Source organism: Gavia stellata, chromosome 9, assembly GCF_030936135.1.
Source record: "Gavia stellata isolate bGavSte3 chromosome 9, bGavSte3.hap2, whole genome shotgun sequence".
Classification (NCBI taxonomy): Eukaryota; Metazoa; Chordata; class Aves; order Gaviiformes; family Gaviidae; genus Gavia; species Gavia stellata.
The window spans coordinates 4786312-4811693 of record NC_082602.1 but is presented as its reverse complement, the minus strand read 5'-3'; the positions used below and the strand labels follow the sequence as shown (position 1 = coordinate 4811693).

Genomic DNA, 25382 nt, shown 5'->3' with positions numbered 1-25382 from the left:
TATGAATGTGGGATCCCCAAAAGTACAACAGTCAAAGCCATTACCCGCCTTTCAGGGCGCCCCTGCAAGTCCCCCAGCCGCTCAGCCTGCAGCCCAGGGGATCCGGGCCGGGTGCCGCTCGCTCTGGAGGAGGCATCGCACCTGGGCAGGGGACGCTCGGTGTTAGTGGAGCTTCCTGCAGTTTTGCTATTTTCTCAAAGATTTCTGAGCAAAGAGGCTCTTCTGAAAATACCTTTGGTTTAGGGGGTTTTTTGCAGTTTGCTCTGCCCGTACCACAGCGGGGTTCAAGGAGTGGCGTAAAGCCTTCGGCAGCCTGTCTCCGAGGCTGCTGCAAAAGGCCCTTTGGGGTACGGCAGGGCTTTGCCTTCCTCCTCCTCCTCCTCCCCGCTCTGCCTGCCAGAAATAACACCCAGAGGGCTCCGTGCCGCCCCGCCGCCACGTCCCCGCCCGGCTGTGGCAGCGGGGCTGCGGGCGGGGCCGGGAGAGGAGGAGGAGGAGGAGGAGGAGGAGGAAGGGGAGGCGCTGCGGCGGCGGCGCGGCCATCCCCGGGCGCCGCATCGCTGCGTGCGCGGAGCCGCCCGCTGCAGCCGGCAGGATGATCGCCGCCCAGCTCCTGGCCTACTACTTCACGGAGCTGAAGGAGGACCAGGTCAAAAAGGTAGATCGAAATCCCCCGGCGGAGGGCTGCGCCCCCCCCGCCAGATGGCTTTTTTTCCTAATTTTTATTTTTTTCCCCCTTGGTCCTCTTGCTTTGTCCCCATAGCGACCCTGCTCTGGGAGGAAGGGGAATAAACCCGTTTTTAAGCCCAGCCAAACGGCCCCCCCGAGCAGCCCCGGCGGAGAGCGGGGTGTCGGTGTGAGGCCGCCGGCCGTGGGTGATGCGCCCCGGCCCGCTGCCCGTCAGGCCGCCGAAACCCCGCTCGGCGAAGTGGGGCAGGCTTTGGGCCCGCGCCGTGGGGCTTTGGCGAGGAGGGTGGTGGTGATGGTGGTTATCCTTTCCGGCTTTTCGGGGGCGCCGGCATCCCTGGAGAGGGGACTCCCCTTCTTCCCCAGGGTGCCCCACTCCAGCGCGGGGGTGAGGAAGACGAAGAGGAAGAGCAGGTAGTTTTTGAATTATGTGTCGCTGCAGCTTCTGAATTTACAGGAAGTGGTTGTCAGTTGCGCTTAAAAAGAAGTATTTCTATAGGCTTCTTTTCCTTTAGCATTAGGCGACTGCTGCTGTATGGTTGGTATAGCCTGGGATTTAGCACTGCCACAAGGAAAGGGGTGCAGGGCACAGGATACATAAAAACATGGCAGTTAGGTCCCGGCTGAGCATATTGCAGAGCTGTGGGGAGCGGAGAGCCTGGGGCTAGGGACGCGGGGACACAAATTGGGAAAATAATTGCAAATCTCACCGAGCCCTGTCACAGGGCTGGGCTGACATCAGGAAGCAGAGGCTTCCCCTCTGCCATCCCCTCCGGCGGTGCTGTGTGACCCACCTAGGCGCGAGGCTGAGCGCCTGCTGAAGGCATCCCTAAAATATTTTGGGGAAGCCTCACGGACAGTGCTAGCAGGGCTGATTTGTAGTGGTCTCCGGGCTTCTCCTGGCAGGAGGAGAGCACCTCCTCCCTTTTGGGCCTCCGGCTGTGCCTGGGGAGACCTCAGCTCCCGTGTGCAGGTGACCCATGCTGCCCCACTCAAGACATGCTCACCTGTACCCTCTCCTCTGTTGGCTAAAACCCGAGACCGCACCCCATGTTTTCCACATCTCTTTCCGTGGTTTAGGTCTTTTGCTTTTCCGCCCAGCGGTTCTCGCCAGGAGCTGAAGGCTGCGCACAGCCTGCCGCTCTCTGCATCTTCTGGCCCCACGGACATGGCTCTCCCTTTTCCCCAGGCCCCTTATTTTCCTTTTCCTGGAGGATTTGTAAGTGCTGCTGCTGGCGCCAGGCATGCATGCCTGGGTAAGGCCTTCTCTGTCTCGCTGTGCCTGTTATATTTAGAAACCCAAGATAAGCACAAGGGTGTGTGCTGGCCGAGGAGCAGCAGAAGGGCTGCGTGGGGAAGGCGCGGTGGGAGCACACAGGCGCGGGGGAAACTCTGTTGGTGTTCCTGGGGGTTATTTATTGCAGGCTGGTTTGGCACCGTGAGGCTGCTATTGTCTGACAGCACGGGAAATCGTTTGGCCAGGGAGCTGTAAAGCATTCTTATGGATCAATCTGGTTTTATCTGAAAAAGAAAAAAAAGAAATCCAATTAAAAAAAGAAGAAAAGCAGGCTACTGTTTTTGGACTATGTAAGACATCTTTTCCTGTTTATATCTTTTTGGAACAGACATTGAGCCCCCTCACTTTTGGCTGTCCTGTAGGGAGGGTTTCTGCGGCAGTCAGAGGCTCTGCCCCACTGCTCTGCTGCCCCACAGCCACTGGGAGCCAGTGGGCTCCGCTCCCCGGTACCCCGTGGGGCAAAGGGGTTTGTGCTCCATCTCAGCGTGCCGCTTATGGGAATACGTGCCTGCATGGCTTCGTTTCAGGTCCCTCCCTCTCCTCTCTGCTTCCGGAAGAGCAGCGCTTGCTGCTAGTACGTGCTTGCGGCCGGGGGCTGCCGACCAAGGTGTTGCCCCCGCTCGCCGCTCTGCCTCGCGGGGCTCCTGGCCACGGCGGCTGGTCCTCTGCCTCCATGGCAGCGATCGGCTCGGCATTTGGTGGCACAGGTGGCAGGTCACCTTGAGAATGCTGCTGTGGGTCACAGGAGGGGTGTGAAAGGGTTAAAAGTACTGGCAAGGTGAATTTGGGAATGGATTTGTTACAGGGGTCTCCACTGCTCTGAGGCTGAATGTCCTTCTTCCCTTGCGACCCCGTTTCCTCCTTTTTTGGAGTTCCCATCCCTGCGTGGCACTAATGCTTAGCGCTGCCTTTCTATGGTGGGATCCCTGCCGAGGGGCACAGATGGGGCTGGTGGTTTCAGGCCCTCAGGGTACCCTGGGTCTGAGAACTAGTGTGTGCTGCTTCCATACTGGTTTTGCTGGATTTTAGACACTCCCGTAAGTTTCAGAGGGGTTTTTTTTTTTCCACTTTGCAGTTTCTGGAACATTTTTCAAGATGAGTCGTGGCGAGCGGGAGGAATAGACAAGGTGGATGTGTAGCATCAAAGATGTGGGTGGTTCATCATGCGTTGGCAGCCCCATGGCCTGGCAGCCCCTGCAAGGGGACATTTTCCCATGAAACCACACGTACATGCACTTGCACGTGACCCTACTGTGCAGAAGCAAGCTGGTGATGCATGTTGCCCTGTGCCATATAAATAGGCATGTGGTTTTACTCCAAGCAGGATAAATTATCCAGATGTTTTTGAAAACATCTGCTCCCTGAATGTTTGCGATTTTCCAGGGGCAGCAGCTTGAGCTCAGCATCCTCGCTGTGACAGAGGACTTTGCACAGCCCGAACCAAAGCGTTGATTTCTCTAAAAGGCTGACTTCCATCCTCAGGGGCGCAGGCACCACGGAGTGTCCCTGGCATCTGTGCCGCTGGCCTCTGCACAGGGGAGCTTTTATAAAACTGCCTTTGAGTACCTTTGTTTCCAACAGGTTTGTACCTGCAGTAGCTGGCCCCGGCAAAGGGAGCCTCTACGTGTTGCCTGGTTTCTGTCTGTCAGGGGAACAACACCTTTTTGTCGTATTATCTGACGAGAGAATAGGAAAATCTTGTAATCCAAGAGTGACATTTAAATGTCATTTAACCTTGAAAAGAACGTGATGGAATGGGGTGTAAAAAGTAGCAACTGGTGTCAAAAAAAGCCCTGTAGTGGTGACCTGCCAGTATAAAGGCATTTAGGAACCAATCTGATTAATAATAAATAAGCACAAATGGTTTCGGGATGTCTAAACTACTTGTTTTAACATGCCTTGGCTCCTGATGAATATTCCTGATGCTGAAAGGAGTATGGAGTATGATTAACTCTGCAGAAGAATGTTTACATGCTGAAGGGTTTTCGTGCAAAGGCTGTGTTGGTAAATTAGGTGCTAATGATTTCAGAAATTGTGGGGAGTGCTCTGTTCTTGGATACCATTGGCTGGTGTCAGTGTCCGGGGAATGAGGCATGCATTTAAGGAATGGCCCTTAGTGCTGCCTGTTTCCTTATGCACTTGGTCACAACTTCCTGGGGAGGCTGCTGCGACGGCTGGATTTTCAGAAACTTCTTTTCCCCAAGTATAAAAAGTGTCTTTCCAATGTGACCAAGAAAAATTACATGCATACGGTTCAGATTATGAAATCCTATTTTCAAAAAAGTTGCTCACAGATTCTGTCTGGCTGGTTTTTTTAAGAAAAATTAAAAAAAAAAGTGATTGAGCTTTTGGAGGGCTCCCATAGTGGCACTCTGGGAAGATGCCCTTCCTGGAGGGGTGGCTCTGAGATGGCAGCTAAATAAAGGAGCGTTTTCTGCTTCTTGCCCACACAACTAGCTGCCTGAAATTGCTCCTGCTCTCCGCCATCTCTTGGGAAGGGCTGGCACCCATCTCCCACCGGGCCACAGCCACAGGAGCCTCAGCGGGGCTGTGTGTCCTGCCCCGGGTGCTGCCGGCAGCTCCCGTCTCTGTGCCTGCCAGCCCCTCCACTGATTCCCTTTGGATAAGGCTGAGATTTGCTTTCTGATCGGCTTTTATTGCAGGCAGAGCAGGGAGTTATTAAACCTCCATCCCATAATCCAGCCTCCAGCTCCCTCCCGCCCCCCAGTTATTTATGGCTATTTGCTGAGGGTTTTCCCTCGGAGGGCTGCCGTCCCTCGGAAGGCTGCCTGTGCTGCCAGTGCGGGAGAGCCGCGCTTTTTCCTTTGCAGCGGCGCTGCCAGAATAACTAACCCTTTTCCTGCCTGGGAAAAAAGAACTGCCTTTTGTTTTTTAGTTTTGGAAACTGTAACACACAGCAGTGATTTTGTTTCAAACTGAGGTTTAGTCCCCATCTCTTCCCCCCCCCGCCCACCCCGTGAGTCTCAGCGGTGAAGATGGCCTCGATGCGATGCAACGCGATGCACCGCGATGCAATGCGAGGCGATGCTCCCTGCGCGCAGGAGGGTCCAACCCAATTATGTAAGGACGCTGACGGCGCTCATTGGTTTTTCACAGGAGGAAAAAGAGCCCTCCCTCCCGTTTTCCCTTGCTGCTGAGGGTAGCATAGGGGCAGAAGCGGGGAGAACAGGCTTGCCTGGTCCTGACGGGTGCAAACGCCAAAATCTGCATTTACAACAGGGCTTTTGGTGGGGGGGGGAAATCCTTCAGCCCTGTTTTTGGGAGGAGGATGCGGCAGTGGGGCTTTGTAGAGGGGTATTTTAATTGCACAGTGAAGTCTGACGCAGTGAATGATGTGTTAGTGCAGCTTTCACTGGGAGATTTGGGGAATCAAGCCTCTGAGCGGCAGCGTGGGCTGCTGAAAGCTCAGCCTTAAAAGAGTTTGGGTTTTTTTCCCTCCCTTTAAAAGGGAATAACCTCATGCTCTGACATCATGGCTTGACAGTGTCTCTGCTTAAAAAAACAGCTATGGCAGGGTTTGCCACGGAGGAGAGACCTTCCTGCCCAGCCCGACACCAGCCTCTGTGTCCATCCCCACACCGTCTGGGGCTGCAGAGAGAGTGCATCCCGTCCAGGTTTTTGTTCCTGGAGTGAAATGACACCAGTGGCTGGCTGGGGTTGTCACTGTGACGGGGCTGTCAGCCCATCAGGGCAGCAGAGGACACGGCTGGGATGTGGGGATGCTGCCCTGCGGTCTCACATTTGTCCTCTGCAACAGAGAACCTGGGCTCAGCTCTTCCGCGTTTAGCTATACGCCTGCACCGTCACTTCGCCGGTTTGTGGAGCAAGTGCATGGTATCATTTTGTTGCACTGTAACTTCCCCTTAGCGTCTATTTGATGACTGTTTCGCTCTTCCTCTGCGAGCGATGGCACCGAACATTTCGCAGCTCGCGTGGCCTCTAGCTGTGGCCCTGCGGTTCAGGCTCGCCTGGCCCCCACCTCAGCCCTGGGGTTCAGGATCAGACTGGGGTAGCTGTGCCCAGCAGCGCCGTCCCTCCATGCCTTCCTCCCTCGGCTCTGTGAATGCTTGGTCACGGTGGGAGGGCGTCTGGCTCGGGGAGATACACTATCTTTGGTGCAGACCTCGGCTACGTGCGGACAGAAGTACCTTCTGCAGGAGCAATTAAATTGGCGCTGGTTTTATGGTCAGTTTAGAGTTTAATTACATTTTGATTGTCTGCGTTTCCTTTGCGAATGGCATTATTCGTCGCTTCCTGTCTCAAAGTCCCCGGTATATGGAGCACTTGCATACATACGTTTCGCATGGGGAGTTTTATTGTGGCATTGATCCTGTTAGGAGATAATGCCAGCTGAGAGATCAGTTGCTCTCAAGGCTTCCAGAGCAGTGAAGGAGACACAGGTGGCCTTGGCACAGAGATGGCCTGGGGTTTACAGTGAGGTGGCTTTTCCAGTTTTGCTGAGGACAGAAAACATGGGCAGGGTTTTGTTTTCTTGGTCCTGCTAAGCTGGAAGTGAAAGTGATCCCAAAGGTGTGGCTTCGGTCTGAGCTGTTCGCAGAACCCAATTTCCAAGGCAGATAATGAAGGAAGGCAAGAATAGACTGGCACCTGAGGTAAAAAGGGTGGGACGTGTGTTTAGCAAGAACCCCCAAGGCCAAGTTGTATTTCTGAGGCATCAAAGCATCTCTCACTCTTCTTGATGCTGAAGATGGGTGTAATATTATGGAAAGCAATGTTATTGGAAAACTGGAACCGCCTCCTTTTTCCAGGGAGGTAAAGAAAGTTCCTGTCTTGGGAAGCCACAAGGGAGACGTCAACAACTTTTAATTTGATGTTTTATCTTGAGGAGGAAGACGCTACCTGCCCACAGCCAAGTTCTGCCTCTTCTGACCCTTTGGCTGTGATAGCTTTGGAGTGGGATAGGGAAAATGGTCTGCCACACAGAAATTGTTTCTCAGCCTGGGACGTAGCCCCAAAACCGCTGCGGCAAGTCCTTCACTTAAAGGCTTTAAATACAGGGCACCTCTGTGGACTGCAGTGACAGCCACATCACCCAGGCTGGCACAAGGTGCCAAAAGAGGGAGTTTTAGCTTCAGCTGTTCAGCTCCCGGACAGTCAGGAGAGCCGAGAAGTGGGGCTGGGGCCGGAGACAGTGGTGCGAGGCTGTGGGTGAACTGTTTTGTGTGGAAAAGAGGAGGCAGTGTGATGGGGGACTGGGTCTTGCCTTGGGAAGGCAGTGGGATGGGGTGGGCTTCAGCTTCACGTAAGTCCTAGCACTTGCACATTTTCCTTGATTTTTTGAGTCAAAAGACAAGGCATGAAGCGTGTGGCTGCGTTGTCAGCTTGGCCAGAGCCCCGAGGCCAAGCTGGGGCTATACACTATTCTTGCAATTAAAAGAGAGGTATAGCCCCACTCGGACACCTCCGGGCAGTCTTTCACTCCGTGGTGGTGTTTGTCTTTTTCCCCAGATTGATAAATACCTTTACGCCATGCGGCTCTCTGACGAAACGCTGATAGACATTATGGCTCGCTTCAGGAGAGAGATGAAGAATGGCCTCTCCAGAGATTTTAACCCAACGGCTGCGGTGAAGATGCTTCCTACGTTTGTGAGGTCCATTCCTGATGGTTCAGGTAAGGAGCTGAGTATTTGCTTTCTGTATTAAACATGGTGTGCTTCGTGGGAAACCTGTTAGAAATACACCAATGCGCTACCAAGAACAAAAGCAATTTGCTTTCTGGCAAGCCCAGACAACATTTCGAAGACAGCCTCCCCTCTGTGTGCAGGTCTGTGTAGGACTCGTTTTTTCCGTGCTCACTGTACCTGATAAGAGTGGCACAAGGAGAAACCAAAAAGATGTTGTGTTGGTATTTGCGACCAAGATTGCCCCTATTACTTATTTTAGTGTTTATAAAAAAAAAAAAAAAAACTATATATAGAGTATATAAATATATTTATCAACAGTGTATAATAGTGTTTATTATTTAGTGGTAACACTGGATTTCCTTCTCATGTAGCATGTAGTTTGGTGCCTACCACAAAATATGTCCCTGTGTGCAGAAACTGCACAGTTGCAAGAACTGCATAGCATAGTTACCTGTTTTGAGGCTTTTTTGGAGTTAAAATCAAGAATTTATTGGGTGAAAGAACATGAAGCCTGGTGCTTTGTGTTACTTGGCACTGTCTGGCAGGTGGAAATCTTTGATAGTTCTGCTTTGCTGTTGCTTTCTGCCCCCGTAAGCTTTTCAGTTGAAACGTGATTCTCTGTCTAAAAAAAACCAAAGGGAGAACAAACTTGACTCCTGCTTTTCCCTTAATTTAGCACTAGTGGCTGTTATGTTGAAATGTTGTGTTGAAATTCGTAGCCTGTTGAGAAAGTCAGAAGCTGCCACACACAGCTGGGTCACGGGCAGAGGTTGCTCTAAGGGTTTGCAGGTGAGGTGACTTGAGGGCTTTTGCATGGAATCCCAGCATTTTTACTGACTCTGAAATCCCTGTTTTTTCCTTCGTGTGTGTTTGAGTTCAGCTGAGTACAGACCTGTCCCCAGTACCCTGCTCCGTCAGGCACGGCAGGTTAGCAAATCTGAGCTGCTTGCACTAAGTCAAATAAATTTGCAAATTGTTCCATGGCACAAACTGGGGAGACTTTGAGATGTGATATGGCACAGGGAAAAGGGGATCTGTGCCTGGCCGGGAGAGGTGGGAGAGATTGCTGAATGCTGCTGGGACTGAGCATGAGCCAGAGCAGTGGGTAGCCCTGGTCTGAGCATACGCATGTCTGTATGTCCAAGCATTAATTTCAGATCACGTATTACACACCTACTTAAAAAAGCAACCTTGTGTGTTGTGCGCGGGGTGCTCAGTTCTTGATCCTGTGCCCATTTGGCGCCTGCCGGCCTCTCCAGGACAGGCATGCTGTGGGCAGTGTATTTGCAGCATGGATTAGAGCAAGGCAGCGCTTTGCCCCAGACAGTTTATGATAATAATCTGTATATGCACGTTGTGAGTGTCTCTTTGGATAGCTGTTCGAAATGCGGGCAAAACCATTACATTATTTGCCTGGAAAAGGCATGTTCTGACCCCAGGTATGAGCAATATTTGCTGTGGGTGGGTGTCATGGCATTTCTTTCCCTGACTCACCTGCATGTGTCTGCCACATTGCACAGATCCAGCCGGGGCAGATGCGGAGCCCCCTTCCCTCTTCCTCCTAAAGGCTTCGGGGGGGCACTGGCAGATGTGTCCGTGGTGCTGTGCCCAAAGCGTGGGTTCAGCTCCCGGCCGAGGGCAATTTCTGCCTTCAGCTGTTCCTCTGTAAAAGCCAGAGGCTGGAAGCCTGCCCTTTTCTCTGGCCCGTCTCTAATTACTGCCTTGTAAGCTCTTTCCTCTGATTATTATTCTAAAAGATGACTATTCAGAAAAATACTGTTGTTTAGTTTCAGATCTGTGCTTGTGTACTTTGTTAACAAGGAGCTTTTGAATAATAATTTTGGACACTCTGCAGACTTTGGTGTTAGCAGGGTTTTTTGCTTCATTCAGCGTTGCTTGATTTATGAAAGCCACAAGTTTTGGTTGTCCAGAGTGCCCAGAGTGGTATCTCAAAGCTAATTCAAAATGCTTTCAAAGGATCTTCCTAAATTAATTTACAGCAGGTTTGATTGCATCTTTGTGTTATAAAGCATAGATTAAATGCTGCTGCTTGGGTTTAATTCCTGAAGTACACTGAAAGAAAACTTTCCATACAGAAAGCTTTACATTCTTATTCAGAGTTCTTTCTTCTCTTTAACTGAAAAGGATAATTCTTAATAAATTTTACCTTGCGATGACCTTGATGGTGCTGGAAATCAAACACACTAATATGTTAATTTACTGCCAGGGAAGGTATTTCTGAAGTGCAGTATTTGTTTGAGGTATGTACCAAGGTGCATTTAGGCTTGAAAAAGGGCCATCTGGTCCAGTGTTGATTTTTCCATTATTTATTGGAGGTAATGGCTTGCATTCGACAAATGATACTCATATGATAAAGCTTATTTGGGTATTTGGCTTAATGAGACACTTGTGGCAAATGTTTTGCTTCCGGTCTTGTTGCGGCGAAGGGTGTTGTGAGTTACTGAATTTGTTACGCCGAACCCAACAAAGGGAACTGCATCTACAGGTTGGATATGTTCACGTTTTAAATGACATTCGTACTGGAGCAAAGCAATGTTTAAAGCCATGCTGTTCAGAAACAGGTAGGGAAGCACTGCAGGATCTGTATTTCGGCAAACTGAGTTTGCCCATGTGTTAAGCAGCAAGAAGGAAAAGTTGCATTACAGTGCAGTAAGATTAGGAGGATTGTTAGGAGTTCTGGGCTCCAATTGTTGTTTTGCTATGTTTTTCTGTACGGAGGTTATTGTTCTTTGTGGTTTCTCGCATGACAGTGATTTATTTCTGTATTACACTGCAACCTTGGAAAACTGTAGGGGTTTTTGCAGTCTCAGGCTGTTCCTGCTAGAGGTCCTGCCCTGAGGGATGCCCTGTCCCGCTCATCAGCTTGGCTGAGCAGGATGGGGCTCCTGGAGGTGCATGGGGCGATAAGGAGGAGCAGGTCACTAAGCTATACTTTGGGACTTTCGGTCTGAGATCAGGCAGAGTAATCTGAGAGGCAAGGCTTGGTCTGTAAATCCTCGTGAATAAATTGCATACACGATATTTTGGTGACAGCGTGGGGTCAGAAGGCTCTGAGAGCTGGGTCGAAGTCTGGGGTAACACATCAAAAGGTACCGGTCTTCCCACCTGCTAGAGGTCTTTCCACATTGAATTTAGGTAGAAATGGAAAAACGGTGGTGTCGGGAGTGGCCTTCCCGAAGTCATAGTTTAAAGTTGGAAGGCAGAATGAAAAGAGGTCAAAGAGCGCTGCGGGATGGGACTGGCAACACGCATCCGTGGTGCAGGATGTGGGGGAGGTAGCTCGTCCCACCGTGGTGTGGGGTGCTTCTGACACTGCAGAAAAGTACAAATCGATGGGGAAACCAGGATGAGAGAGCACCACACACCTCTGCTTCACCGCTCTCCGAGCAGCCTCGGTGAGCCCGGGGATGCCGTGCACCGACACGAACGCTTGCAAAGAGCCTCGGTGATTAACTGCAGCCTGGATACGCACTCCTGTGTGAGAAATTGTGCACGCTGCTTCCCTAAATATTATCTTTTTGCAGACCTTAACGATCGCTGTCTTTGTTTGTTCCCTCTTTGATAAGGCGAGATAGCACAAGCGGTTGAGTCAAATATATTTGCCTTGCTCTCCAGGGGGTGCTGAAAGTGTCATTCCTCCGATAGCCAGACCACGCGTCTCTCTTGCCTGAATTACACCCTGAAGTCTGTGGAGGTCGGCAGGTAGTGGATTTGGCTTCAGATCTTGGAAATCTAAATCCCTCTCCACCACATAGGGAGATGGAGGTATCCTAACTCTTTCCCTGGCTCCTGGGGAGGTATTTAGGAGCTCTGTGCAACGGGTCGCAACTTCGGAATAACTCCTGCAGCAGTGCAGGGCTGCCCTGTGATTTTTCAGACTGTCATTTCTTTGACTTCTGTTATCTGACTGCAGTTTGCAGTGAATCTCAGCTTCCGGGCATGAAGTAAGCGGTTCCTGCTTTAACAGCACCTGTGTGTAATTTGTTGATTTTAGAGTAGTGCATAATCCAGCCACCATTCACTCTTATTTGCCAGAATGATACGGGTTCATTTACAGCAAAAGACTGCTCATCAGTGGTCTGGTATCCCTTCAGTTTACTGCCTCTGTTTTCAACATCTTTTTGGCTTTCTCCTGAGATCTTTGCTCTGCCAGCTTCATAATGAGATCTGGATACAGATGGTCCACTGTCAGTCCATTCTTTTTGGATAAACCCTCATTGCAGTTGCCTGTGTATCAATGGTGGTTGGCATTGCCGTTGCACCAACTTCATATTAAATTGTAGGGAATCAGGTTGATGCTTCACGTGGACACCCTGCAGCTAGAACTTCCTCGCCATAGGCACTGGACATTTCCCTATGCGTGTTACTTAACAGAGCTTGATGTTTCCCAGATTTGTGTTGCATACGATTTTTAATCATGTGTGTCTTGTTTTCCACGTAGAGAAAGGAGATTTCATTGCACTGGATCTTGGCGGTTCTTATTTCCGAATTCTGCGGGTGAAGGTATCGCATGAAAAAAAGCAGACGGTACAAATGGAAAGTGAAATTTATAATACGCCTGAAGATATCATGCATGGCAGCGGAACACGGGTAAGCACCTCTTCCTTAGGACATCTCTCTAAATATTAGCTTCTTTCACGCTGCCATTTCAGAAAAACACTACAAGAATGACCTTAGCATCTTAACAGTTGCACCTACAGCGTGCAAAGACTTGACTACAGCTCTTTGTCGATACTGAAAATAAATAAGCAATAGTTAGTGTAATAGAGCACACATGGGTGCTGCAAATTTACTGTCATTGTGTGGGGGACTTTTGGCTGAGTTAGGGAAAAAATGGCCTAGAAATAAAAATTCTGACTTTTATAGTAAAGTTACTTTCCACAGGTAGGAATGGAGAGCAGAAAAACAACTTAGTCTTTGTAAGCAACAAACATGACCAACTCTGCAATTGTAATGTTAGATGAGGGATGGAAATACCCATGACAGCCACATATCTGTCGTGGCACTCTGAGCAACTCAGCATTCATGAAAAGTACAAGTACATTAGAAAAATTACAGGAAGATGGTAGAATGTTTTGGCACAACTTCAACTTAATTTTTGCTGAATAAATGATAGGGTTTTTTTTTTAGTCTCCCGTGTTCGAAGAGTAGAAAACGCTTGGATCCATTTACTTGGATTTCAAGTTGGGTTCTTTGGAAGAATTTATCTTCTTTTTATGATCAGGAAGTGGATTACAATGAATATTTCAGTGTCAGATTTGTCTCTGTGTCAGTGTAAGACAAACCAGGTAGTTTTGATTGTTGGAAACAGCAAGTTTTTTACACTTTTTACTAGAATGAGGTGCTATGCAGGAGTATGAGACCTGCAGGAAACTTACTGCTTGTTTCAGAAAAAAAAAACAAAAGAGGAAAAAAAAGAAAAATTATGCATACAGCATTTCTACCCTTAATGTATTTTCTGTAGCCACCTTAATACCCTTAACGTATGTATCTAATAACTGTTGCTGCGTTCCTATGCAATAGTGAATGTAAGATGGCAATGATGGCAGGTTTGGAGTGCAGGGTTGCTTGTTCATCAAGGGTGTTGGGAGCTGGGGACCGACAAGCGGCAGGACTGCCTGCACACCCAGGGGGCAAGCGTCTGTCCCGGGGAGGCAAGGTAGGCTGACTTAAGGTGAGACTTGGTGGAGACATGAAAAGGGTGGTAAGGAGAAGCTGGGAAAGGAGACATCAGGTCTGCATTCTTTCCAGGGCTTTGTCGTGTTTGTATTTTCATTTTTAAATATCCGAAGGCCATTTGGCTGTCGGGAACCAGTAGCGTGGAGCTCAGGCTGATAGGCTTTGTCATGGCTTTTAAACTGAAAGAGAGGCAAGCAAGGCTTCCTCTGACCCTGGGGGGACAGTCAATCCCAGTATTTAAAGTACCAGGAAAAGAAGAGGAGAACTGGAAGCATCATCAGAATTGTATCCATGTTCAAAGTTGTCCCGTGACAGTATCCAACTACGACTAAAACGCTTGCTGTGAGACTTCACAGGGAAGTACGGCGGATGCCCGGGAGACGCGCGGGCAGGTGATGATTTGGTGCTTATGACTGATGCTTACGGTTGAGGTTCTCTGAAATCTCTGAGGCAGATTAGTGGAATACTTGGACTGAACTGCCTGCGTGGGGTAGGCTACTAATATGTTTTTCAGCAAGCTGTGTCATTAACTTCAGTGAGTTATACTCTTAAAGCCTAATATATAATCAGCTTATTGAAGGGATTGTGATTTATGGCTTCATGCCTCACTGGCACGGTTCGTTTTGATATTTTCTACTTCATTGCATTCAAACTTCTATTTTTGACCGTCTGTCAGGCACGGGCTGACAGCTTTGCCAGTCAGAGACAGTTCCCTGTCAAATTCAAGGGCAAAACTCTCATTGACTTCAGCAGCATAATAGTAGGTCTAAAATTTGTAAGCAGCCTGTCTTCTGTGTCAACTCGGCGAAGGGGAGCATGTCTTGAGGCTTGATTTTTGCTGTTGCTTTTTGTGTTCTGCCGCTACTGGAGGTTAGGTTATGGATTTGTGGCTGTTGTCCCGATCTGAAGCTGTGGTTTCCTTGCTCCTTAAATCTTCCCCATTTAGGGGCTTGAGCCTGAGCTCAGATCTTCAGCTGCTTGCCAAAGTCTGCTGGCTGCCTGTCAAATGCATCCTTGTGGAGATTTCTTGGAGCCCAACCTGAGCAGGCAACTTCATGGCCAGAGGAAGTAATGAAGCCTGGTATCATACTGCTCAGCGTCTCCTGGTGGTATCGCTTCAGGTCTATAAAGGTGTAAAACCTGGCTGGTCCTTTCCTCTCGGCTGAGGCGTTCAGTCTGTCTGTCACTTTGACATTTGATACAATATTGGGCTCACGCTGTTCCCTACCACACACCTGTGGGTGGGCAGGAATTTGGATTTATCCTCAATTCGCCTGCCCTACTTTAATGAAATCCACAGGAACTTTGCAATGTTGCCTCTACTGTCCTGTGAAAGTTATTTGGCATTTGTAAGGTTTGGATGTTAATTTGGGCATGGGGACACACAGATGCTTCCTTGAGTCTCATTAGGAAAAACCTTACTACTGTCAATAGTAGCAAAATTAAAAAATGCCCCTCTCTTTCTTTTCTCCTTTTGAGCAGTGCCTTCCCTCTGTTCTTTATTAAAAACAGTAGCACAGCCAGGCCGTACATCACTGACTAGACACTGCTACTGTAGTGTCAAGAATGTGGCTAATAGTTAACCGCATTTGCCTGTGCATGCTGCGGCACGGGTTACGCTCGCGCGCCCCGCTGCCAGCGCAGAGCCCTAATGATTCACGGCGCATTGCTTGCCGCAAGCGTGCGCGCTAACTCACGGAAGCGAGCTTCGGCAGGTCGTGCCGGGACTGCGCGGGCAAACGCTGGCGGGTGCACGCACTTTCCAGAGTGCATTGGGAATGCCCAGGGGTCTTTTGCAGCCGGACTTAGAAAGCAAGTCCCGTCTCTTCTCTATGCAGTCGTGGTTCTTTGCCTGAGAGGGATTTTTGTAGCAACATCCGCAGTCAATATTTCTGTTTCCTGCTCTCTGAATTCCTGAGGGGTTTGAGGTTGGCCCCTGGTTATCGTTTGTAGTCCTGGGAGCAGCTGAAATTTTAGTAGAATTGAGTATTTAGTAAGACACTTTCAGATGGAAAGCATAATAAAAACGTACATTCCTGTTATTTCTGTGTTCCTCCTGGAGAGGTCGTTGTATTTTATTACTTAACTATAGTTCTTCTTTTGGTAACTCCTTTTTCTCTCTCGTCTGGACAGCTGAAAATAGTCTTACAGAAGTGCAGCAGCGTAGGTTGCTTTCCCATGCTGTTTTGCTGCGTGTGCTCAGTGAAATGTCCTTGATTTGCCCAGGACAATGAATGGCAACATTTTCCCTGAGAAACTGCTGTACTTCTGCTTAATCAAATCTGACCTCATTTTAGGAATGGGTTTAAGGTGTTCCATTAAATTGTAACATTACGGACACCACTTCTTGATCTGCTTCGAACGGCAAAATATTCCTCTTCGTTTTTTGTAATTGTTGCAACCTGTCTGTAGGGCTTTCCCTTTTCTCTGAGACTCTCTAAATTGTTCTGAATAAAGCTATGCAGGCTAACTGCAACCAACAGATATCTTTTTGTTTTCCCTCCCAATTATCCCCAATCTTCTGGGCAGTTTTCCTGCATTCTCTCACCAATGCTGCAGATAGGGTTGTTTTTTTGTGGTTTTTTGGGGGTTTTTTTTGGTGGGGGTGGTTTTTGTTGGTTGGTTGGTTGGTTTTTGTGTTTTTTTGTTTTTGTTTTCCAGGGAGTTAAAAGGTGAAGCACAGTTGTCTTATAGGGCAGGCGGCGACTTGTTAATAGGTTTGACATCCGTTTCTGGTATGGGTCAGTTCAAGGCATGTTTGGCTTTTTGGTACTGGTAGATACAGATGCATATTTTTGTTGCTTCCATTGCCAGGGCTTGAATTTGGCTTTGAGTGTTGCAGTCTGCCAGAGGGGCTTTCTAAATAGCTTGGTGGGAGAGACATCGCTCGCCTTCGTGCCCACACGCTCCCTGGCATGCCTGCTCCTGGCCTGGCTGGTGGGCACACATGGTGCCATTGTCACAGGGCACCGTCGAGGGGCCGTCGAGGTGGCTGGGTGGGAATTGGTACCTGCAAGCCTGGTGCAGGCTGCATGCTTACTTCTGCATTGTAAAAAAAAATGCAGAAGATGTTCCCATTTTGGGTTGTTTCTCAGAACACGTAAAATATTTAGACAAATCGCCTGCGTTTCCTTTTTGTTTGTTTGTTGGATGCTTTAAGAATAGATTTGGGAGATGATGTCCTTTTGGGTGGCTCCTGCAAAGTGCTGGCTTCTCTGGTCTCAGCAGTGCTTGAGTGGAGCAGATGTTGATCTTCTCTGCATAGCTGTAAAAGTGCTCAACCTCATGTTGCGACTGGATCCCAAATGTTCTTTTGAGATGCTCCTTCCTGTCATTGAAAGGTTAAAAGAACAGTTTCGTTCTCATCAAATGTTAAATAGAAGGGTTATGACAGGCTCGAGAGCCGTGTGCCGCTTGTTTCAGGAAAAGCGTTTTTATATGGGTGTAAAAGGACAACGTATTTCATAATTTATTATTTAAGGTGTTAAGATACACTGCCCTAGAGTATTTTCATAGCTTTGTCATTTAAATATCTTTTAAAATTTGGAGGAGATATTTTCCCCTTTCCCCTCACCCAGTACAGTTTTCATATCCAGTTTGAAATACTTTCTCCCTGAAATCGTATTTCTGATCATGGTGGTGTTATACTTTCCTCTTACAGCTTTTTGATCATGTTGCTGAATGCCTGGGAGACTTTATGGAGAAACAACAAATCAAAGACAAGAAATTACCGGTCGGGTTTACATTTTCTTTCCCGTGTCGACAATCCAAGCTCGATGAGGTAAGAAGATTTCGCGATTTTCTTAATATGCGGAAGAGCTACCATGTTATTAAAACACTGCTATGAAAGCAGTATCCCAGACAGGTCTCATTTTCGGGATAAATAAGTGTTATATTTCACTGGCAGACTTAATTTTTTGTTTTATGGTTCTGTCTGAAAGAGCTGGTTAACAGATGACGAAGAGGTGTCTGATGTTTTGTACTGCCTCTGCGTGCGCTCCTCAGTGTTACAGTTTACCGTGTAAACAGGGCAGCGGTTTTCCCTGCCTCCTGTGCTGCCTTTTTCACCTCTCCGTGGGGTGTAACTGGGAGGGACCCAGCCCAGCAGCGTTTGCTCAGACTTTGCTGAATTTCTGATTTGGATTAGGGTCTCCCTCCCGAGCTACGGTGCTGAGCCATGCCACCAGCTGGGTGCTCAGCACCGAGGGCAATCGGGCAGGCCACCTGCAAGCAACACGCTTTAAAAAGGGATGGAAATAAGCAGTGTTGTATGAAGTGACTGATGTCACCCATGACAAGGATGCTACGATATTTTCCTCCTTTTGCTCATTATAGCACAAATGACTCAGCAGCCTCCTGGTACAGCATTGCTATAGCAACGGTGTAGCAAATTAATGCAGGGAAGTTAAATCCGCACAAAACGCTAAAAGGTTGCACCGTTAAAGCACAACCTGCTTGTTCTAGCTTGCAAGTCTCTAGGTTAGCCTGGTGCAACAGCTCCCCAGGTGTCGGTGCTGAGGAGGGCCAGGTGAGGCATGGTTTTTAATACATTTCATACTTCTTGAGCGATGCTGAGAACTGAAACCAAGGGTGTTTGCTAACTCAGGGTCTGAATGTAGCTAAGAGCAGAGAGCTGCCTTTTCCTGCATCAGCTGAGAAGAGATGAGTTGACTTTGGTGTGCAACTCTGCGACCTGGCCATGGTGCGTGGTAAGGCTCAGACTACTGACCGCAGCAGAGTCATGCTGGGGATGAGAGTGTGAATTTGAGTTGCCTTTGTGAAAATTTGTTTGGCTACATGAAAGGTGCTTGTTTGTGGACTGGTTTGCTCAAGCTAGCTGGGATAAAGTCATGCTTGTGTGGGCCAGGGGCAGGCAGGGACCATGTGGGATGGGCTGGGGACGCCTGTAGAGACTTAGAGATGAGCGGTGGCAGAGTGGACTCTTCTTTCTGAGAGTTTTTGTGATATTTTGGGCACTTGAAAAGTATGTTTTTCTGGATTCTGTGGGCCAGATTTGTTCCTGGATTGCTGCTTCTGTGAGGCTGTGCTTGCCTGAGTGCTTGTTTCTCATGCTTAGTGAGCAAAAGGAGGTAGAGTGGTTCCTGATTTCTCCGAGAGTGACAAGGTGGCACTGCATGGTTGGGTCCCGCTCGACCCTGCTGCACTCTGAGGACTCCTTCCTGCTGGCAAGGCCTTGCTGGCAAAGCAAAAAATCCTTCGAGCACAGTGGCTGCTCACACTGAGAAGAGCTGCGCTTTGCCAGTGTGGTTTGACCAGTTCCCTGAAAGATGAAAGTTAGGTGGACCAAGGTGGACCATTAAAGCTGTGCCTGCAGAGTGGGCTCTGCCCATGGTTTTCCTGTGCAGCAGCATGGGGCTTTGCTGGGTTTCTAAATGATGCTAACGAGGATGGCACAGTGGCAAAACTTAGGCAAACTGAGTTTGTGGTTTAGTGGTAGGCATACCTCCTGGTCTGGAGAGAGCTGCCCTAATCCCTCTGTCCCTTGTAGCTTTGGGGCTAAATGCTATCCCAGTTGGGAGGGTGAACATGCACAAGACATGTGGTCGATTTTTAAACTGAGATATGGGCAAACGTACACCTGGGCCATGGCTGCTTGTGCCTATAGGCTTCAGCTTTTTTGGTTTTTAGCTTCTTGGACACACAACACTTGTTGTGATAGACGTGAATATTGTGATGGGTATGAAAAGCTGAGCTGATTTGAGTTGCCTTTCCTGTTGACTACTGTCAATGCTCTTTGCTTTCTTTTTTTGTTATTACTTATTTACTGAATGCTCTGAATCAGCTAGGTATTATCTAAATAGAAAAAAAATCAGATGTAGTCATTACCTTGGGGGATTTGCAGGCTCTTTACGACAGTTTGCAGACAAGGAATTCAATACCAGAATTTCCTTTTTGATCCATGCTGTAAGTCGGGGACATACATTGCTACATTTCCATTTGCCTTAACCCATAAACACAATCCCACGGTGAAACAAGCCCGTACAGCTGGGACTCCAGGCAGCAAATGTGCAGCAGTCTGATCCCCGCCGCAGCCGAGTCCTGGACGTACAAATATCACACCCCTTCTCTTTAGTCAGTCCCACGCAGTCAGCTTTTTCTCAAAGTAGTCAATTCCCATCGCCCAAAAGGATTAAATGGTTTTCCAAGAAAAACTGTCAAGGAGTAACAGGGAGAAGAGTGGGCTGAAAATAAAAAATGCAAACAAACCATTTTCTAGCAAGGGAGGGGAAAACGATTTCCCATCTTTCAGCTTACTGTAATGAGAATCAAAGACCGCTGGTTGGGTTGTTAGGTCATGTAAGAAAAGAGACCTGAAGATGCATTTGAAGTATAAAATCTTGTTTTTAAGGGGAAAAAAAAATCAATTTATGTCTTATGGTGGCATCCTGTTGAATATTGCTCTCTTGTTTTATCAGGGTATTCTGATAACCTGGACGAAGCGCTTTAAAGCAAGCGGAGTGGAGGGAGCAGATGTTGTGAGGCTGCTTAACAGGGCCATCAAGAAACGTGGGGTAAATTGTACTTCATTCTTTTTTTAACTCTGTATCATAGCAAACTGCAGTTTCTTTGTCAGGGACCACCCTTCATGTCACTGACTTCAGCATGTGATCTGAGTGATGGTGCAGCTCTCCTTTCTTGCATGAAGATGCGCAGTTTTGCCATTTGCTGGGAAAATGGAGCGACGTCAGAGTTGCTGTGTGGAAGGTGTGATTTTCCTCACAGCACAAAACTGAGTTACTATGTTGTGGTTTGTCGCTGGCAACCTTCAGCAATTTTATCACGCTCCAAAAACAGGGAAAGTGCTGTGTGTCAGTGCCACAGCTTTTCAGTGATACCAACATGTCCCAGTCCTGAGAAACTGCGTCTCATGGTCTGGGCTCAGCTGAGCTGTGCAGCTGCCTTGCTTGGGAGCAGGAGAGGAGCAGAGTAGAAGAGAAGGGGGATTTCAAGCTCAGTGAGCTGTGTTGCTCCCTGCAGTTTCTCGCTGCTGATTTTATAGAGGGTGAAGGTGACCAGGTTGCTGATTTAAACAAATAAAAAGGTACTGAGAGTGAGATAGAATAAATTTGGGTTTGTGTAATGCTTGCAGCCAGGTGATATGTTGATTGCTCAGCATACAAATTCATCGGACACTAGGCTGTATTTGCTCTGTTTGGGCAGCTGTGGACTCTTAAGAAAACCTGAGTTTTACTGTCACCGAACAACATTACTATAGTCAGTTACTATCATCAGACTTGGTATCAGGTAGAATAACACACTGAAGAAGCTGGAAAGGAATGAGTGCATGTCATTTGGCTAGCTTTTTTAATTACATTATTTGCTTATATGTTTGTATTAAAATCTTCACTTAAAATAAAACTCCTGGGTGGTTTAAGTGAATTCTATGAGAAATACGTAATGTGGGAACGTTTTCTAGATTGACTCCTCGAGCAACTGCATCAAATTACTCTGTGGCGTTTAACTGCAGAGTTCTTCCCTCCCTCGTGTATAGACCTTTTCTTTCCTGCCTAAGGGTGCTTATGTGAGAGCAGGTCTTTGCTCTCTAGAATTATGCTACTGCTGTTTTATTGTTTGCCTGGTGCATTAGTCTGCTCTCATTGTCTTCTTGGGTATGTAGGATAGGGAACTGGCAGACAGAGCAGGTGATACTTAAAAAGATGAGCTGTGGTATTCAGACAAATTATTTGGCTGCTGCTCCTTGTGAAATTAGTTGATATAAGCAAACCAGTGATAAACACGAGCAGTGTTTTCCAGAGAAGCCATATCGTCCAAGTAACATTTTGTTCCTCCATTAGGACTACGATGCAGATATCATGGCTGTTGTGAATGACACCGTCGGGACTATGATGACCTGTGGTTTTGATGACCAGCGTTGCGAAGTTGGCTTGATCATTGGTAACGCACATTGCTGCTGCAGCATGCACATGGCTTTTCTCCCTTTGCCTGGCCTGTTTGGTTAGCACCTTCTGATGTCCTTTCCCTAAAGGCACTGGCACCAACGCCTGTTACATGGAGGAGATGCGGCACATTGACCTGGTGGAAGGGGACGAGGGCAGGATGTGCATTAACACGGAGTGGGGGGCCTTTGGAGATGATGGCTCGCTAGAAGACATCAGGACCGAGTTTGATCGAGAGATTGACCGTGGATCCCTTAATCCTGGGAAGCAGCTGTGAGTGAGGCAGTTATCTGTGAATTTTGCATCTTTCGTTTTCCACTCCGTGCTCCGTTTTCCATTTGTGTTATGAATTCAGCAGTTCAGGAAAGCTCAGCATTGCCATGGTGGGGCAAACCAGTCTGGGCCGGGTGGTACGGTGCCACAGCTGGGCTCTGCCTCTTGGTGTTGCCCATGGATCGGTGAGTGACTGCTGCTGTCCTCTTCTGCAGGTTTGAGAAGATGGTCAGCGGGCTGTACATGGGGGAGCTGGTGAGGCTCATCCTGGTGAAGATGGCCAAGGAGGGGCTGCTCTTTGAGGGGAGAATCACCCCTGAGCTTCTCACCAAAGGGAAGTTTGAAACGAAGCACGTTTCCGCCATAGAGAAGTGAGTACCTCTCCTGTTTCACCCCGTGGGGTTCACAGTGACTCTGAATGTTAATTTTCCAGCACCTCTTTTCATTTTGTGGGGAGATGAGCTGCGTTGAGGGTGGCTGCCATCCTCCTATGCAGGTGCAGAGCTGGCATGTAGGGACCCCCAGCAGACAGCCTGTGTCCTCCTCCCCGAGATTTCTTCCTTTTTCTGTGTTGGGAGGAACTATGAAAGCCTACCAGTCTGTGCAGCTACAGGGTATGCACTGTGCTACCTCTCACCCTCCTCGCAAAAACTCAGAAGTTGCTACCCTGCAGCTAAACACAGCAGTGAATTGGCTTAGTGCCTCCTACCAAATACTTGTGTTGCTCCTTGCTGTATCCACGGGATCTCTGGGCAGGAAGAAAACAAGCGTGACAAGGCAGCGCATTCAGTCTCGTAGGCAGTGCCGGGTGCTACATGGCGACCTCTGAGCTATGCGCCAGTTGGTTTCTTATGGTGTCATCACCCCTTTGGTCAGTACTTACTGGCTCTTCCCCCTGCGTTTTTAAAATTCACATCACTGGGATAGTTTGTACTGTAGTCATTGGGCTGGCTTTTCTTTTCGAAGTGCTGCTGATTCTGGTGTGCATGTATAGAGCTACTGTTGATCGCAAGTGCAATGCCAAGGGAACAGCCAGTAACTTCTACAATGCCTGTTGGCCCCTGCCCCCTTTTACTCCTGTCCCTGCAGACTGTCTTACCTGAACAGCTTTCCATTAAATGCGTGTTTTCATTCATCTTAACCACAGAGGTCCATGTAACGGACCAATGTAATGTTGAACAACAATGAGAAAAATGCAGTTATTGAGAAATTCGGTTATTAAGTGCAAAATTTGCCCTGAAATCCTACCTCACTCTCTGAAGAGCACTTTGGTTACACGTAGGGGGCACATCCCTCTGCAGCTTCGAATTTGTAGCTGATGCTAGCAAGATGCAAGAGTCCTTAAAAAGATGTATGGGGTGCAGTTAGTAATGACAAGATGTACTCCTTGTGTTTTTGTCTGGGAAATGACCAAGCTGGACATGGACAAGTTTTGCCAGAAACTTTGCTCTCAGGCTGGATGCTATTGTGGGAAAATGCAGTGCAAGAGGCAGAAATTCAGTGAGGTTGTAAAAGTCTGAAAAGAGACCCATTAGGATGAAATCACTTAGGCAGCCTTCGCTCAGGGTTTTGTTTTTCACACTGGGCTTAATTTATTGAGACATACGAGCAAGCAAGCGTGGGATTAGGTGTACGCTCAGGCCTGTGCTGAATTGTGGGGCTGCAGCTTCCTGCTCCAGAGAGGAGAAGCTGTTTGAAGTCCAAAGCATCAGTGTAATGTACCTGTTGCCTTGTGGAATGAACTTGAAGGATGGCAGGCTCTTGGGTACATATGGGAGTAATGCTGCCCATAGGGTGGCTGCTATAGTACCTGGAATTGCGTGTTTTGTAGGTGGCACGCTTGCACCAGGCTTTAATTGAAGGCTGTTTCTATCCATGAATGAATGCATATTTAGGGTATTTTATTTCAAGCCTCATGGAGCTTCCCAATCCAGATCTCTAAGAAATTTTCTTTCAAACCCCAGGCGGAGACACCCATGATTGAATGCGCCTCAGGTCCTGCATTTTACAGCTCCTCGACTAAGGAGTACCCTTTACTGCTCTCTCTTTGTAGGAGCAAAGAAGGTTTGAACAAAGCCAAAGAAATTTTAACCCGCCTGGGGGTGGAGCCGTCCCACGAGGACTGCATCGCCGTCCAGCACGTCTGCACCATCGTGTCCTTCCGCTCGGCCAACCTGGTAGCCTCCACACTGGGTGCCATCCTCAACCAGCTGCGGGATAACAAAGGGGTCGGCCGCCTCCGGACCACCGTGGGGGTCGACGGCTCCCTCTACAAGATGCATCCACAGTGAGTCCCTCCACTCCTGCCATTAACACTCTTCATCTGCCTTGCCCTCTGCTTTGCAAAGGGTCGAGCACGTACCCCCAAGATGTCACCCAGCCATGCGGTTTGGGTGTGGGATGGGGCACCCGAAACATTGGTCTGAGATGGGGAGCTCAGTGGAAAGGGGAGATGTCTTTAACTGAAGAAGTAGGGTGAGTTTTTAAAAAAACAACAACATCACAAAGAAAAGAACCAAAACCCTGAGTAACTGGATACTGCAGTATCAGTGAAAACTGTGGTGGTTTGAGTACACACCTTAATGGATCTCAATAGACCTCTTGGAAGGAGAGTTTCTTTGTACAAAATATTACTTTGTGCCTGTGGATTGGGCTTTGAGGAGACCTGCATTAATGCACCTTGATCTCCATTTTCAATTTCAACTCAGTTGTTTTGAAGATGACTGTGCTGAACCCTATTTTTTTCAATCTTTTCTGAAAATACACTTGGAAACCAGGGGAAAAAAATTGGTACTTACATTTCTGTGGCCTTTTAAAAACTGGCTTTGTCTTGTTTTTCCCCATCTTGAAAGTTACATTTTTAATCAAACAGCTGTTTAGATTTATGTAGCAATCAGAAAGTTGAGCTCTTCTGTTGTGGGTGTACCTGGTGCTGATAACAGGGTTTGATGTGAGTCTTAGTGTCAGAAATAACCCCAGTGCCCAAGCCCTAATGCTGCAGATGTTTGGGAGTGGCTGCTGGCCTGTGTGCACTGGGAGAGCAGCACCTGCGTAAGGATTTCCAAGTTCAGAATGAAGAAATGGAAGAAATACGCAGTGTTCAGGTGTGGTTTATGCAGACTCGGTAAAAGGCTTTTATTTAGCAAGTAATAACTGGTGATAACAAGTCGGTTTCCAGTCTCGGCTGTAGAATTTAGCTGTGGGTACCGAAGGGGAGCAGAAGCACAGCACACAGGACATACCTTGGCATTGGAGCTGGCTGGGAGGACTGAGTGTTGTTTATGAGGAAACTTTTGAAAGAAGAAATATGTTTAACGTTTCTTCTTCAGTTTCTCATTATTTTGTTGAAAAAATTATTTTCCTTAGTTAAAGAAAACCACAAAATTTTGGCAAACAAAAAAATTTCCAAGAATGCTATTTTGGCTAGCTTTTCCAGATGGACAGGTCTAGGGTGTGTTAAGATAACATAAGTGGGCCATTTTTCTTTCTGAACTGTTTCCCCACACCATCTAAAACAGTGAGTCCAGAACAGCTTGAAGACCCCAGGAGAGGGCATCGGAGCAGCATTGGAGCCAGGGGGTTTCTCCCATCTAGGGTCAGGTTCAGGGGATGAGAATCTGTTACAGAATCACAGAATCACTAAGGTTGGAAAAGACCTGTAAGATCATCAAGTCCAACCAAAAAAAAAAACCAAAAAACCCAAAACCCAACCAACCAACCAACCAACCAACCAACCAAAAAAACCCAAAAAACCAAAAACCAACCCATCCAACACCACACAGCACCATGCCTATCAAGCCACATCCCACAATGCCACATCCACACGCTCCTTGAATACCT

The 25382-nt window shown here is 48.1% G+C and overlaps 1 protein-coding gene across 2 annotated transcripts in view; it reads left to right on the top strand.

Moving 5' to 3' along the window:
- The first annotated feature begins 580 nt into the window (after positions 1 to 580).
- The window catches only part of LOC104255278 (hexokinase-1), a 38705-nt gene continuing 13903 nt past the window's right edge, over positions 581 to 25382 (top strand). The window contains exons 1-9 of one of the 2 annotated variants that reach the window (XM_059821069.1): positions 581 to 658; positions 7475 to 7637; positions 12113 to 12261; positions 17012 to 17131; positions 19788 to 19883; positions 21168 to 21267; positions 21359 to 21542; positions 21758 to 21913; positions 23596 to 23829. In XM_059821069.1, coding sequence (XP_059677052.1) covers positions 596 to 658; positions 7475 to 7637; positions 12113 to 12261; positions 17012 to 17131; positions 19788 to 19883; positions 21168 to 21267; positions 21359 to 21542; positions 21758 to 21913; positions 23596 to 23829 — 1265 coding nt within the window. In that variant the 5' untranslated portion in view covers positions 581 to 595. The remainder of the gene's footprint in view (positions 659 to 7474; positions 7638 to 12112; positions 12262 to 17011; positions 17132 to 19787; positions 19884 to 21167; positions 21268 to 21358; positions 21543 to 21757; positions 21914 to 23595; positions 23830 to 25382) is intronic. The other variant, XM_059821070.1, reaches the window with a different exon arrangement.